Source organism: Myxocyprinus asiaticus, chromosome 17 (assembly GCF_019703515.2).
Source record: "Myxocyprinus asiaticus isolate MX2 ecotype Aquarium Trade chromosome 17, UBuf_Myxa_2, whole genome shotgun sequence".
In the NCBI taxonomy this organism is placed as follows: Eukaryota; Metazoa; Chordata; class Actinopteri; order Cypriniformes; family Catostomidae; genus Myxocyprinus; species Myxocyprinus asiaticus.
In genome coordinates, this window is record NC_059360.1 from 47,848,446 (window position 1) to 47,864,271 (window position 15,826).

General features: G+C 40.7%; 1 protein-coding gene across 1 annotated transcript in view; it reads left to right on the plus strand.

Moving 5' to 3' along the window:
* Nucleotides 1-15,826, plus strand: part of LOC127455220 (abscission/NoCut checkpoint regulator-like) — a 20,114-nt gene continuing 4,288 nt past the window's right edge. Inside the window, exons 1-10 of the mRNA XM_051722929.1 lie at nt 1-581; nt 661-782; nt 875-928; nt 1,006-1,169; nt 1,278-1,420; nt 1,514-1,619; nt 8,588-8,800; nt 13,092-13,168; nt 13,615-13,716; nt 14,711-14,889. Of these exons, the coding sequence (XP_051578889.1) occupies nt 528-581; nt 661-782; nt 875-928; nt 1,006-1,169; nt 1,278-1,420; nt 1,514-1,619; nt 8,588-8,800; nt 13,092-13,168; nt 13,615-13,716; nt 14,711-14,889 (1,214 nt within the window). The 5' untranslated portion in view covers nt 1-527. The remainder of the gene's footprint in view (nt 582-660; nt 783-874; nt 929-1,005; nt 1,170-1,277; nt 1,421-1,513; nt 1,620-8,587; nt 8,801-13,091; nt 13,169-13,614; nt 13,717-14,710; nt 14,890-15,826) is intronic.

The window sequence follows — 15,826 nt, forward strand, 5'->3', positions numbered from 1 at the left end:
GTAAATACTTTTTGATAATAGAAGATCGTTACGTTTGCCATGGGATTTGCGGGTCATGTTGCATGCTGGGAAATGTAGTTATTATATGCCGTTTCAACTTTAAAGTGATAATCATTCTACTCGTAATTCATCAAATATTTTAGTAATACAGTTTAATACTTAATACGCTCATATAATGTCAACACTTATCTTGCATTGAACATTTCAAAGGATGCTTATTTGGAACGTTCTTACAAGAAGACTACATTTCCCACAATTCCAGTTCTCACAGTGTTTCCTGTGTTTACATGCTCTGATTCAGGAGAAATGAGAACTGCAACATAGCTTTAATATATTTATATATATAAACGGTATTTTAAGTATATACAAGTTATAAATGCCGATACAGTGCAGTTTAGAGATTAAAAACACTACTATTCTGCCGGAGGATAAGCATCTTTAATCTTGATGTTTTTGACCATATAAAGTGGTACACTGGTGATATCAGGTGTACAGTATAATAATTAGTTTTCTTGAAGAATCAGAGTATGGATCATCGCTGCTACTGTTGTGCATCAAAATTCACTCTCTTCAGAAAAGAGGTTTGCTTCTATAAATATATATGATTTAATTCAAACATTTACCTTGAAAGTATTTTACTCAGTTTTTTTGTTTTTGCAGTTGGGATGTAAAAACTGTGGCCATTCTTTCTGCTCTGGGTGTCTGACATACACTGCTGTGGTGCCAAAATATGGAAACAGTCAGCAGAAAGTGTGTAAACAATGTCATGGGAACTTAACAAGGTCTGGTAACCAAACACAGCTCATTTTCCAACATAAACACTGTTTATATGATCTCTCTAATGCACAATTGACAGATCCTTTTGTATATTTAGTACAGGCAACCAGAATGATGCTGGCAGATGGTCCCCACCAGAAAACTATAAAAAGTAAGATGCTCTAAATATCCACCTGTGAAATGCACTTGTATGGCACCGTAATGACATTTAGATGTTGTGTGTTACAGGCGCGTCGCTGCTCTTGAAGCCAAACAAGCTCAACAGAATCAGCCTCCAAAACCTGGAGGTGGTAAAAGCAGTTCTGTGGGTCTCATTCCAACCAGAGGTCTCAGTAAAGAGGACCAGGTCATCGCAGAAAGGCTGCAGAAGCTGAAAGAGGAAACCAAGCCAAGTAAAATGTGTTTCGTCCTGCGGTTTTTGGTCATCTCCGTGACATCTTGCGTTGTTGAAGCATAATAACCGCAACCAGATGTCTCTCTCTCTCTCTCTTTCCTAACAGAGTCCATACCATCAGAGAAAGAGCTGGAGTCTCGTCTAGCTGCGTTAAAGGCGCCGGTTAAGCCGGTACCGTCGGCTAAAGACATGGATGAGCGTTTGGCTGCCTTACAGGGGAGACTCCCGCCCTCTCAAGCCCCACGTCCTGTAATTACACAATCAGCTTTTACTTGAAGTGTTACTTAATAACATATTTCATGAATGTGACTCAGAATCTCATGGGTTGTTTAACGTGTGCAGGTTCATCAGCCGCCTGACAGCAGAACTCAAACCGAACAGGCCAATGATTTAATCACACAGATGACAGAGGAAGTTGCTATTGACAACCAGCATCCATCTGCGGAGGGTAGATTCATAACTGTGTTTAATTACCTAATTTATTTTAAGTGCTCTATGTGAAGTGGAATTGGTTTCCAGGGTGATTTAGGGAAAATCATTTTGCTTTCAAAGAAACATTGTTATTGGTAACAGAGACACTAACACGAAGAAAATGCAGCGTTTCATGCGAAAAGATGTAAGCAGCAGCTTATGTTTAAATATACTGTATATCGATGGTAACAAGATTTTGCTTATAATTGAGATGCACATCTGTCCAGTGTGTGTATGTGTGTGTCCACATGAATGAGTGCAACAGCACAAAAACACTCAAAGGAGATTAGAGGCATGCTGTTATGAGCTTTAAAATGCAAAGGCACATTCTGTTGGTATTCGCGTTACCTAGTTGCCTATTAAAGTCTACATTCCCAAAAGTATATCAGCGCATTAATAAAGAATGTTTTTCCGTGCGTATTCAGAGTCTGTGAGGCCATTTAGCTTGAACCGCAATCACATATCATGGTAAAATATCCCCACCTACTGTTCGAGCCAAGCCACACTCTAAATCAGCGGTGTCCGAGTCCAATTCAATCTGCTCTCGCGGTCTCGCAATTTCAAGCCTTTCGTCTCAAACTGGACTAGTGACACTGTCACAGATAGCATCTCCAGTTATACATTTAACCTTGGTTCCCTGAGATGAAGGGAATGAGTCATTGCTGTAAGCACTATGGGGAGTGTCCTTCTACACGACCGTGTTGAAACTCTTATACAATCACGGCAATCCTCTGATTGGCAATGGTGTCTGAGCCCCGCCCTTTTAAGTGCGCAGTCAGCCTATATAAGCAGGCAGTAGTAGTAGTAGTGCGGCCAGCTTTCGCAATGTCTCGTTCCCTTCATCTCAGTGAACCGGGGTTACATGTGTAACTGGAGACGTTCCCTTTAGATTCAGTTCACTTGACATTACTGTAAGCACTATGGGGAACGATATCTAATCATGACATTATACTCCCAGTGTTATAACACTAAATAGAGAAATAGATAAGGATTCACAGGCCACAGGCTGATGACTTATAAGTCATATTAAAATATATATGAATAGTCCCACGTTGCAGATGGAAATAATTGTAGTCTGGGATCTATATGAACCATATAGATATACACAGTATGGTTTATTAACCCTCTCACAACATGGTTGGAAAAGTAGGTTTTATTTCCTATGGGAGTGCTTATGACTTTTAAAGGGCAGTTCAATAGCATATAATTAGGTGGCTGTATTGATTATAGTTGGTAGCCCACATGTAATAAGGGCTTGGGCTCACCCACTTGAATGTAAGAAGTGCTTTATACAGAGAGGACTTGTGAGGAGATGGACCAGCATCCAGCCGCAGGGTAGGCTGAGATAGTCGCTACATAAACTTTGAGCGTTGACGGGGTAAGATCAGCGCCCAGCCGCTCTTGAAGGAATGTCAAAATCTCAGCTATGTGGCAATTCACCAGATCTTTACCACGTGAAGAGCACCAGTTTGCAAACATGTGGCATTTAATTGCATAGATGCGTCTCGTGGACGGTGCTCTAGCCTGTAAAATGGTGTTCGTCCCCGACTGAGCCAATTCTGGCTTATCCGATGTGCTCCCTTCAGAGGCCACACGTGTAGGTTCCACAGCTCTGGATGGGGATGCCAAATCCTGGCTTGTGCTTAAGAGAGAAGGTCTCTCCTCAGCGGTATATCCCATTGAGGGCCGTCTAGTTTTTCATCTCCGGAAACCAGGACTGATCAGGTCATTTCAGGGCATTTAACAGAACTGTTTCCATGTCCACTCGGACTGTGCTGATGACCATCGCACACTGCGCCCCAACCTGTGTTGGATGCATCTGTGGTCATCACTTCTGAAAATTTGACCCAGCATAACACCCTGTTGGTAGAAGGCCGGCGCTGTCCATGGTGCTAGAGCAGCCAGGCAGCGGCAAGTCACCACGATGCGCATGTGCCCGTGGCTCCAGGCGTGATGTGGAACGTGTCGCTTGGGCCAGTACTGGAGAGGTCTCATGTGTAACAGACCTAATGGTCTGACGGCGGATGCTGCCGCCATAAAACCCAGCATTCTCTGAAATGACTTCAGTGGCAATGTTTTCCCCAGTTTGAACTGAGACCGACACCAAAGAATTGTCTGTATGCGCTCAATCTTGAGGTGCGCGTGCATACTCACAGAGTCGAGACAAACCCCTAAAAAGGAGATTTGCTGGCTTGGAAAAAGTGTGCTTTTGCCCAAATGACTTTCAGACCCAGAATTTTCATATGGCAAAGCAACAAGTCTCTATGTTCGCTCAGTAATGCCTCTGATTGGGATAGTAGTAACCAGTCGTCGAGGTAATTCAAAACATGCACACCCTTCATTTTCAATGGGGCAAGCACCGCATTGATACATTTCGTGAACGTGCGGGGAGCCAGAGACAGACCGAAAGGAAGGACTTTCTGGATGTGTGATAAGATCTGTTTCTTAGTTAACCTTTTTGGCACTTCGCGAGCGCACGATTCAAGCGTCTCAGATCTAGAATGGGCCGAAGCCCGCCATCTTTCTTCAGAATGAGAAAATAATGGCTGTAAACTCCGTTGTGTCTGTCGCAGTCTGGAACAGTCTCTGTCTTCTGCTAGGAGACTGTGAATCTCTGCGGTCAGACCACAGATTGCAAAACGCTGATGAAGCGAGGTGACCGACATACAAAATGAATCGTTTAACTGTGATCAATTGTTTTTAACACCCAGTCTGACACGCCCGTGAGAGCTCGCCACGCGTTCGCGCAGCGGGACAGCGGGCTTATTGATTAGCTCGCAATAGGAGATAGAGCACCGCTCACCATGGGGAAGCGGCTGAGCATAATGTGTGGGGTGTATGATGCATGAAGAGGAAATGGCCCTTTTTCTGAGAATGTGTGAACGTCCCGTGTTTGTACAATGGGTGCTTTTTTTGAGAACACTCTTTATTTAAGTAATGCACACAGAAGCAACATATTGAACAATGTCCTGTTCCTGATGTACAGTATTGGGGAAGAGGGGAGAAACACTGTGTGCCTCGAATTGAACCGCCTTCGGCTCTGGGTCATGAATAACGGTGAGCTCTGTGCTCCTCTTCATGGGGCTGGACATGTCAGGAACGTTTCTGCTGCCAGGCCGGGTTTTCGGCGCGTTCGCGGTGAGACGGCAAGTGCTTACGCTTGGGCTATGGTTTGCATGGCTTCAAAGATGGCTCAGTAGTAGCTTTTGGCTATGCTGGGGCAGCGAGAAATGGATTCTTTGCCGGGCACTGATCAGAATTAGATCGGGTGCATGCCGGGAAAGGGGAAGTGCTATTTCTCTTGGGCAGAAAGTGTTTCATCGCTTGAGACTGCTTTTGCTCCTTGATGAAGTGCTCTGAAAAGCCTTCCACGGCATTGCCATAGAGACCTTTGGGCGACACCGTGGTGTCGAAGAGGGCGGTTTTCTCTGCGTCACACACCTCCATGAGAGTTAGCCAAATATGCCAGTCCAGAACCACCAGGCTGCTCATCACTTTGCCGAGTGTTAGATTTTGTGGCTCGCAGCGTCAAATCTGTAGCAGTACGGAGCTCTTTGAACAGCTTTGGATCGGGGCCTTGCTCATCCATTTGTTTGAGGAGCTTAGCCTTAAAAACCAGCTTGACCCGCTCTTCCAGCCAGTGTGGATGTCAGTCGACACAGTTTGGAGGGGTGGGCGGGATTTCCATCCCATGGTGGTGTTATGGCAGAGGTGAGCTCCGACTGCCTGTTCCACCAGTGGAAGCATTGAGTAGCCCCTTTCCTCTGCATGATCCACATTAGTGAGGATGGCAGCGCCTGCGACCTGAGTGCGCGAAGAGCAGGGCACATGCCAGGTCTTTGTGAGCTCTGCGTGGACCTCAGGGAAGAATGGTGTGCTCCTCCGGACTGCAGTCTGTTAACGACAGCCGGTTTGCAAAAATTCATCCATGCAAGACTTTTCTGGCTCTTCTGGAGGGCACCACTCAAGACCGAATTCTTCAACCGCTCTTGCGAGGACATGAAGAAGCTCCTTGTCCATGGCATTGTGCACACTCCTCACCCTCGCTGGAGGAAAGGGCGGCAACATCCTCCGTGGACCACTTGCCTGAAGCTGCAAGTGACACAGCATGTGCTGTTCGCATAGAGAACACTTGCGGAATGACATCTTCAAAAAGACATGCATCACGCAGGCGGCTCAGTAACTGGTAGGAGTTTTGCTGAAGCACTGCGTTGATCAATGACGGCGTCTGAAGCGAAGAACTTGTTCACTGAGATCACCTTCGACAGCGATGTGGAGAACTCTTCACCGGAACACACAATGGAGTGGTAAGGCTCTCGGTGCAGGCACTGAGCACAGGTGACGAGTTGTCCTGTTTGTGTCTTGCTGAGAAGTTTCGTCCGCTGTAAGTGTATATCGATGGGAAAGCAGAGAGGGTTCCAAGATGAAGACGAAGTTCGCAGTCTTGAAGGAAGAATATTCGGTAGAAATGGTGACTGAGCGCACACTTATATAGGCCGACTGCACACCTAAAGAGGCGGGGCTCAGATACCATTGCCAATCAGAGGATTGCCATGATTGTATAAGGGTTTCAACAAGGTCGTGTAGAAGGACTCTCCCCATAGTGCTTACAGCAATGTTGAGTGAACTGAATCGAAAGGGAAACTTTCCCCACTCATAACAATATTGACAATATGGATGATGGACAGATACAATGAAAACTTAGAATTGGAAGGTATGATTTTGTCCTTTGTTGTATATATTCCTAAGTACTTTATTGCACTAAATATTTATAAATATTTGTTTATGTTAGGCAAAAGTCTGTTTATATGTATAGGCCTATATACAGTATATACTGTATATATTAGTATATACATACATAAACGATGGATGGATGGATGGATAATTATTCCAGAGTCTGTATATAAATAATTTTCATTTTTCAGCCTGGTGTCTCCAAAATACAGCATACTTTTTGATACTGGAACATTTGGTTATGACTTTGTCAAGACCATCAAACAAACAAAATAAAATAATTATTTAAGAGAAATAACACTTTAAAACAAATAGTTTCTTCCATTGTCTTAATGTTTAAATTTTGACCCGAATGGGAGGAACCAGTTGTGATCTTTTACCTTCGGACTTTCTGGATGTTTTACAGCTTTAAATTGTTTTTTTGTACATCTATGAATCAAATTTGACCTAAAAATACTGATATTTTCTAAGCTTTAGACCCATAATGTTCTCTAGTTCCCCCACCTGCTCCACTGGGTACTGCATCTCCCCCACAAATTGCATATGTTCCACTAAATCGGGGTTTGTGCACACATGCACATGTCCACACACACAGAGAGTATTTATTACAGTTTTGAACAGGTAATATATTCATAAATAATTTCACCTACATGGTTTTATAACATAGGATACAATAGGGCTAAAGGCCCCCCAATAGGAAAAGACCTATTGCATATAATTTTCTTCAAAAACATTTGATGTCAAAAAATAACTATTATGGCACCTTTCTAAACCCATGTAACAATGCAACAAATTGTTTGACATTAGTGGGAAGGAATGGATTTACCCTCGTAATAGTTTTGCGTTCCCTCGCAATACGTTTTACGTTCCCAAGCAATACGTTTTGCATGCCCTCGCTATACGTTTTGCGTTCGTAATAGTTTTGCGTTCCCTCGTAATACTTTGTGCGCCCTCGTAATAGTTTTGCGTTCCCTCGCAATAAGTTTTGCGTGTCCTCGTTATAAGTTTTGCCTTGCCCTCGTAATACTTTGCGTGTCCTCGTTATAGTTTTGCGCGCCTTCGTAATAGTTTTGCATTCCCTCGTAATAGTTTTGCGTTCCCTCGTAATACTTTTGCGTACCCTTGTAATAGTTCCTCATGCCCTCGTAATACTTTTGCGTGCCCTCGTAATAGTTTTTTGTTCTCTCGTAATAGTTTTGCGTGCCCTCGTAATAGTTTTGCGTGCCTTCGTAATAGTTTTGCGTTCCCTCGTAATAGTTTTGCGTTCCCTCGTAATACTTTTGCGTTCCCTCGTAATAGTTTTGCGTTCCATCATAATAGTTTTGAGTGCCCTTGTAATATTTTTGTGTGCCCTCGTAATAGTTTTGCGTTCCCTCATAATAGTTTTGTGTGCCCTCGTAATAGTTTTGCGTTCCATCATAATAGTTTTGAGTGCCCTTGTAATAGTTTTGTGTGCCCTCATAATAGTTTTGCGTGCCCTCGTAATAGTTCCGCGTGCCCTCGTAATAGTTTTGCGTGTCCACGTAATAGTTTTGCATGCCCTCGTTATAAGTTTTGCGCGTCCTAGCTATAAGTTTTGCGCGCCCTTGTAATACTTTGCGCGCCCTCGTTATAAGTTTTGCGCGCCCTCGTAATACTTTGTGCACCCTCGTAATAGTTTTGCGCGCCCTCGTAATACTTTGTGCGCCCTCGTAATAGTTTTCCGTGCCCTCGTAATAGTTTTGCGTTCCCTCGTATTAGTTTTGCGTGCCCTCGTAATAGTTTTTTGTTCTCTCATAATAGTTCCGCGTGCCCTCGCAATAGATTTGCGTTCCCTCGTAATAGTTTTGCTTGCCTTCATAATAGTTTTGCGTGCCTTCGTAATAGTTTTGCGTGCCTTCGTAATAATTTTGCTTTCCCTCGTAATAGTTATGCCCTCGTGCCCTCGTAATAGTTTTGTGCTCCATAACATAAATGGGAAGTGTTTTCTTCTCGCTTTTAAAAGTTGATAAGCCTACTTATTTTTCTAGCCTAAATATGCACGTTTATATGGTTAGTAGCGTTTTATTATTTGCATTTAGCAATGTTTTTTCCCTGCTGTCCCGTGACCCTGTGACCCACCAGTTGAGAACTGTTTTAGTTACTTGAAAAATGACAGAAAATGATGATGGAAACACAACAGGCTTCAGTGTTTATTTAGAGATTTCACCATGTTTTCTTCTGTAAATACAGATGGATCACTAAACGATCTCAATAAGCAAGAGGGCGGGAACTTGAATGCGAATCTGGATGACACAGGTCTGTCAATCAAACAGCTGCAGACGGAGAAGACCCGTGTGCTTGAAGAAGCCATGCAGGAACTGCAGAAAGACCAACAGAACCAGGAGCAGATGCTGCAGATAGCCAAGAGACTCGCGCTGCTACAAGGACGAGACCCAGAGCAGGGTACACTTGCATCTGCAGACTAGTTGTAATTACAGTATATAAAGTATAGTTACTCATAATAGAGCTCTTTGGGTTGTTGTCCAAAAACACAGAAGACAATTAGCAGTTATGATCCATGGGTTCCCTCAGGTTTTTCCAATGGGTTTTAATAATTGTATAATTACTTGAAGAGACTTTTTGTTCTAAAACATAAATTACACATAGTCAGACCTCAGATGTTAATTTTGAAGCTACTGTGTTTTTATAAAACGCATTTTGCTGTCACAATGCTAATTAAGGACTACAACTCCCATCAGCAAGTGGGCTACGTGCCTAACAAAATAAACGACTGTTGTAGTCCTTATTTAGCGATGGGTTAGCAAAATGCATTTTTAAAAGATACAGCGGCTTCAAAATCCACAATTGAGGTATGACTGTGTGCAATTTATGTTCTAGAACAAAATGTTATAGTCTCCAAGTAGTTTTCACCACAGATCTTATTTTATGCATAATTCGAAAATCCCTATTCTTAGGGAACCCATAGCGAATTAGCCTTGTGGGAATGCCTACAAATTAACATCACGGCTGAACAGCCCTGTTGTAAACAATTCATCATCAGTGTACATTATCCTAACGAGAAAAAAAAACTTAATTTCTTATGGAGCCCTTAAGAGGACAGGACAGGATTTATTTTTCTCAGAAATAGGAATTTGCGTTCCCTCGCAATAAATTTACCATGGTTTTACTAAAATAACCATATTTTAACCTTGATATTCATAGTAAAACCATAGTACTAATACAGACTAATACTTTTCAGAGTTGCTACAGTATTACTATTGTAAAACCTGGACCTGGGTAGCTCAGCGAGTATTGACGCTGACCACCCCTGGAGTCGCAAGTTCGAATACAGGGCGTGCTTAGTGATTCCAGCCAGGTCTCCTAATGTGAGGGTAGACTCACATGGGGTAACCTCCTCTTGGTTGCAATTAGGGGTTCTCGCTCTCAGTGGGGCATGTGGTAAGTTGTGTGTGGATCACGGAGAGTAGCATGAGCCTCCACATGCAGAGTCTCCGTGGTGTCATGCACAACGAGTCACGTGATAAGATGCACGGACTGACGGTCTCAGAAGCGGAGGCAACTGAGACTTGTCCTCCGCCACCCGGATTGAGGTGAGTAACCGCGCCCCCATGAGGACCTAGTAAGTAGTGGGAATTGGGCATTCCAAATCTGGGAGAAAAGGGGATAAATAAATAAATAAATAAAAATAAAAAATATAATAATAATAATAATAAAAAAATAAAAAAAAACGGCTAGGCTAAAACAATCATGGTGCAATATTACTGTAGAAAAATAATGTTTTCTGCCAAAAACTATGGTTTCTACAGTCTACAATATTGGTAGCACTTTATTATAAGGTTACATTTGTCAATATTAGTAAATGCATTAGGTATCATTAACTAACAATGAACAAAATATTTTTATGGTATTTATTACTTTGTTAATAAAAATAAAAATTTTCGTTGTTAATGTTAGGTCATAGTACAATAACTAATGTCAATATATACAACTTTTGAATTTAAAAATCATATGTTGAAATTATTAACTATTAAATTATTAAATTTAAATTTTTGGGTGAACTATTCCTTTAACTAATGTTGTTTACTAATGTTAACAAATGGAACCTTATTTTAAAGTGTTACCACAATATTACTATACGTAAACTATAGTTAAACTATGGTATTTGCATAGTAAAACCATGGTACCCACAAAATTATGATTTTATTACCATAGTTTTCGTTTTCCTTTATTATCACTATTGTTTCACTATGGATATCATGGTTAAAATATGGTTACTGTTGTAAAACCAATCTACATTTATTGCGAAGGAACTCAAAACTATTGTGAGGGACCACAAAACTTATTGCGAGGGAATGCGGAACTATTGCGAGGGTACGCAAAACTATTGCAAGGGCAGGCAAACTTATTGCGAGGGAACACAAAACTTATTGCGAGGGAATGCGAAACTTTTGCGAGGGCAAGCAAAACTTATTGAGAGGGCAAGCAAAACTTATTGCGAGGGAACCTAAAACGTATTGTGAGGGACCGCAAAACTTATTGCGAGGGAACGCAAAATTATTGCGATGGACCGCAAAACTTATTGCAAGGGAATGCAAAATTAATTGCGAGGGACCGCAAAACGTATTGCGAGGGAACGCAAACTATTGCAAGGGCACACAAAACTTATTGCGAGGGAACGCAAACTATTGCAAGGGCACACAAAACTTATTGCGAGGGAACGCAAAACTTATTGCAAGGGCACGCTAAACTTATTGCGAGGGAATGCAAAACTATTGCGACAGAATGCTAAATGTATTGTGAGGGACCAAAAAACATATTACAAGGGCACGTTAAACTTATTGTGAGGGAATGCAAAACTATTGCGACAGAATGCAAAACTTATTGTGAGGGCACGCTAAACTTATTACAAGGGGCCACAAAACTTATTGCGAGGGACCACAAAATTTATTGTAAGGGAATGCAAACTATTGCGAGGGACCACAAAACGTATTGAGAGGGAACGCAAAACTTATTGCAAGGGAATGCAAAACTATTGTGAAGAAATGCAAAACTATTGTCTGGGAACGCTAAATTATTGCAAGGGCACGCAAAACTTATTGCGAGGGAATGCAAAACTATTGCGACAGAATGCAAAACTTATTGTGAGGGACCGCAAAACTATTGCGACAGAATGCAAAACTTATTGCAAGGGCACACTAAACTTATTACGAGGGACAGCAAAACTTATTGCTAGGGCACGCAAAACTTATTGCAAGGGCATGCTAAACTTATTGCGAGGGAACGCAAAACATATTGCTAGGGGCCGCAAAACTTATTACGAGGGAACGCAAATCTGTTGCGAGGGACCACAAAACGTATTGAGAGAGAACGCAAAACTTATTGCGAGGGAACGCAAAACTATTGTGAAGAAATGCAAAACTATTGCGAGGGAACGCTAAACTTATTGCAAGGGCACGCAAAACTTATTGCAAGGGCACGCTAAACTTATTGCGAGGGAATGCAAAACTATTGTGACAGAATGCAAAACTTATTGTGAGGGACCGCAAAACTATTGCGACAGAATGCAAAACTTACTGCAAGGGCACACTAAACTTATTGCGAGGGAGTGCAAAACTATTGCGACAGAATGCAAAATGCATTACGAGGGACAGCAAAACTTATTGCTAGGGCACGCAAAACTTATTGCAAGGGCACGCTAAACTTATTGCGAGGGAATGCAAAACTATTGTGAAGAAATGCAAAACTATTGCGTGGGAACGCTAAACTTATTGCAAGGGCACGCAAAACTTATTGCAAGGGCACGCTAAACTTATTGCGAGGGAATGCAAAACTATTGCGGCAGAATGCAAAACTTATTGTGAGGGACCGCAAAACTATTGCGACAGAATGCAAAACTTATTGCAAGGGCACACTAAACTTATTGCAAGGGAGTGCAAAACTATTGCGACAGAATGCAAAATGCATTACGAGGGACAGCAAAACTTATTGCTAGGGCACACAAAACTTATTGCAAGGGCATGCTAAACTTATTGCGAGGGAGTGCAAAACTATTGCGACAGAATGCAAAATGCATTACGAGGGACAGCAAAACTTATTGCTAGGGCACACAAAACTTATTGCTAGGGCACGCTTAATTATTGCGAGGGAACGCAAAACTTATTGCAAGGGAATGCAAAAGTTATTGCGAGGGAATGCAAAACTATTACGAGAGCATGCAAAAATATTGCGAAGGAACGCAAAACTATTGCGACGTAACACAAAACTTATTGCGAGGGAACACAAAAATGATTGCGAAGGCATGCAAAACTGTTTCAGATAAATTTTTCCCACCCTGTCTTATAAGGGGCTCCGTAATTTCTTCATCTTCACCTCTTCAACAACTTTTCTTTACTGCTGATGTAATCAAGTCCATGTGGGCGGAGAACAATAATGTTGACAAATAATATTATGCTTATTAATATAATATTATCCAATTTTCACGATCCAGTCAAATACCAATAAATAAAATCAAGTCCCACCCTATATTATTTTCATTTGGAAATGGGTCATATTACATAAGGTAAATGTGTTGCGATTGCCATTACATGACAGCACATTGCTGTAGCATCATGCTACAACTTCTGCCAGTGCTGTTTGTGCCAAGGAGCTCTAAAATACTGTTTGTGCGAATTGTAGTCTGATGTTGTGTGTGTCATATCTTCTTTTGTTCATATGTGGTTTTGTTTATTTTTAGTCAGACTGTTAGATTTCCAACAACCTGACAGTGATGAAGAGAATGAAGAAGAGGCCATCAACAGTGTTTTGAAAAAGGTTTGTGATATTGTAATTGCCAACTATAACCAAAATTAACTATTACAGAGATTAAAATACCGTACTTACTGCCAATACTGCCAATTAAGTACACTTGACTGAATGTATGTTTCTCATGAACTTGATCTAGTGGATAGTGATGGAAAAGTGTGCAAGGAGTATGACAACGGGTGGCTACATTAACCACTGCATACTTCCCATTCTTTATTTGTGTCATTTAATAGATTTAATGACCTCACTATTATTCTAAAATGTGGAAAATGCTATAAATAATGAGTAGGTATATCCAAACATTTAATTGGGACAGTTTACTACCAGTTTAATCAGTTTATCTTGACCATGGCAATTCCCATAAGTACCACAAGAGACTGCTGTTTAGATGTTTGTCAAAAGTCAATATATCACAGCTTAGTTTAAAGACATTATGTTGTGTTGCACACTGTCAGTTATCTGAAGAGGCAGCTCTGGATGAGGCCAGTGGCTACAACATCCCACCTGACCTCAGGGGACCAATGAACAGAGAGAAGGACACGTCCAACAGGAAACCGGTAATAAACCTACAGAGTCCCTCACACACCAGCATCACACAAACAAAAGGAATATAAGTCATTAAAAGAAATAATAATTTTCTTTATCAGAATTTTTCGTTAATTTCCTGCAAAAAAAAAAAAAAAAATTCAATAAAAAAAATTATATTCTAAAGATACACCAAACAAGATAAAATTACTGTGTAAGAGAATGTATTTTTTAATTCATAAATAAATTATATATCAGTGTTTCCTACAGAATTCAGCTCTTGCAGCGGGGGAAAGGCTCTGCCAAACCCCCTGCTGGTAATTAATATAATTGGTAATTATATTATATTAATTTGTATAGTTTATATATATATATATATATATATATATATATATATATATATATATATATATATATATATATATATAATTTATTTATTTATTTATTTAAAAAAAAACTTTTTTAACAAGATAAAATTACTTGGGAGGCGTAACTGTGTAAGAAAATATATTTATTAATTTTTATTATTGTTAATTATGATCATTATTATTAATATTATTATATATTATTTTACTTACCACATTGGAAAAGATTATTATTTTTTTCTTTAGCATAAACCTCCATAAATTCTTTAAGATTTATGCTTAAAACAAGAAAAAAGAAACTATTTTCTAATATTGTAAGTGTAATAAACTTAATTGAAGAAATATTTTCTGAAAGCAAGTTTTTGTGTCTTATTTCTATGTCTCTCTATATTTATATCTCGTATTTATTTATATCTATGTAATTTTACCTTTCAAGTAAAGTAATTGTTGAGATGTTTTTTACTGGAAAACAATGCAAAAATACTGATTATAAAATATTTACTGTATATTGCAAACAACATTTGCACTGCAAGATAGAGATTGTTAGCGTACAGCAGAGATATTGATGTTTGGATCATGATCATGTAACATTAAGCTCTGCTCGTTCAGTTGTGTAATCAGAATTTTGCCAAAATATGAATAATTTTTTTGTATCTTTTAGTTTACGGAGCAGTCACCTAAACCAAAACTTCCAGCTGCTGTATCTCAGTCCCGCCATTTTAATGATGATGATGAGGGTGATGATGATGAAGAGTTGCCGTGGTGCTGCATTTGTAATCAGGACGCCTCCGTCCGCTGTCACACATGTGATGGAGATCTGTACTGCAACCGCTGCTTCAGGTGAGATGATGTCACAGCAACACAATTCAAACGTGAAAGGAATAGTTTACATTTTGTCTTCATTTACTCACCTTAGAAATGTTTGGCATAACGTAATGAAAGTGAATGGAGACAGATTTTTTTGAGGTTCAAAAAAGCACCATAAATGAAGTCCATACGACTCGTGCACCTATAAGTCTTCTGAAGTCATTTGATTGTTTTGCGTGAGGAACTGACGGAAATGTATGTCTCGTGCACATTTGCGCACATTTTTATTTGGATTTTTTTGGATTTTCTCCCCTTTTCTCCCCAATTTGGAATGCCCAATTCCCAATGCGCTCTAAGTCCTCGTGGTGGCGTAGTGACTCGCCTCAATCCGGGTGGTGGAGGACAAATCTCAGTTGCCTCCGCGTCTGAGACTGTCAATCCGCACATTTTATCACGTGGCTTGTTGAGCGCGTTACCGTGGAGACGTAGCGCGTGTGGAGGCTTCACGCTATTCTCTGCTGCATCCACGCACAACTCACCACGCGTCCCACTGAGAGCGAGAACCACAGGAGGTTACCCCATGTGACTCTACCCTCCCTAGCAACCAGGCCAATTGGTTGGCTGGAGTCACTCAGCATGCCCTGGGATTCGAACTCGTGACTCCAGGTGTGACAGTCAGCGTCAATACTCGCTGAGCTACCCAGGCCCCCCTCATTTGCGTACATTTAAAAAAACGTTTTGTGCCACCATACTTTTTTAAATCAGTCTAAATGTTGTCCTTGTGTGGGTAACATTAATAAAGTCGTCAATCAAAAACAGATTGTAATTCATAAATCCACGTTTACATGTTCTCTCAAAGTACCCAAACTGCTTCCTCATAAAACCTTGTTGAATTTGTATCTTCGTCAGTTCACTTTCTATATTGTCTTTATCAGTTTTGCAGATTTTATGTCCCTATGTGTCAGATTTT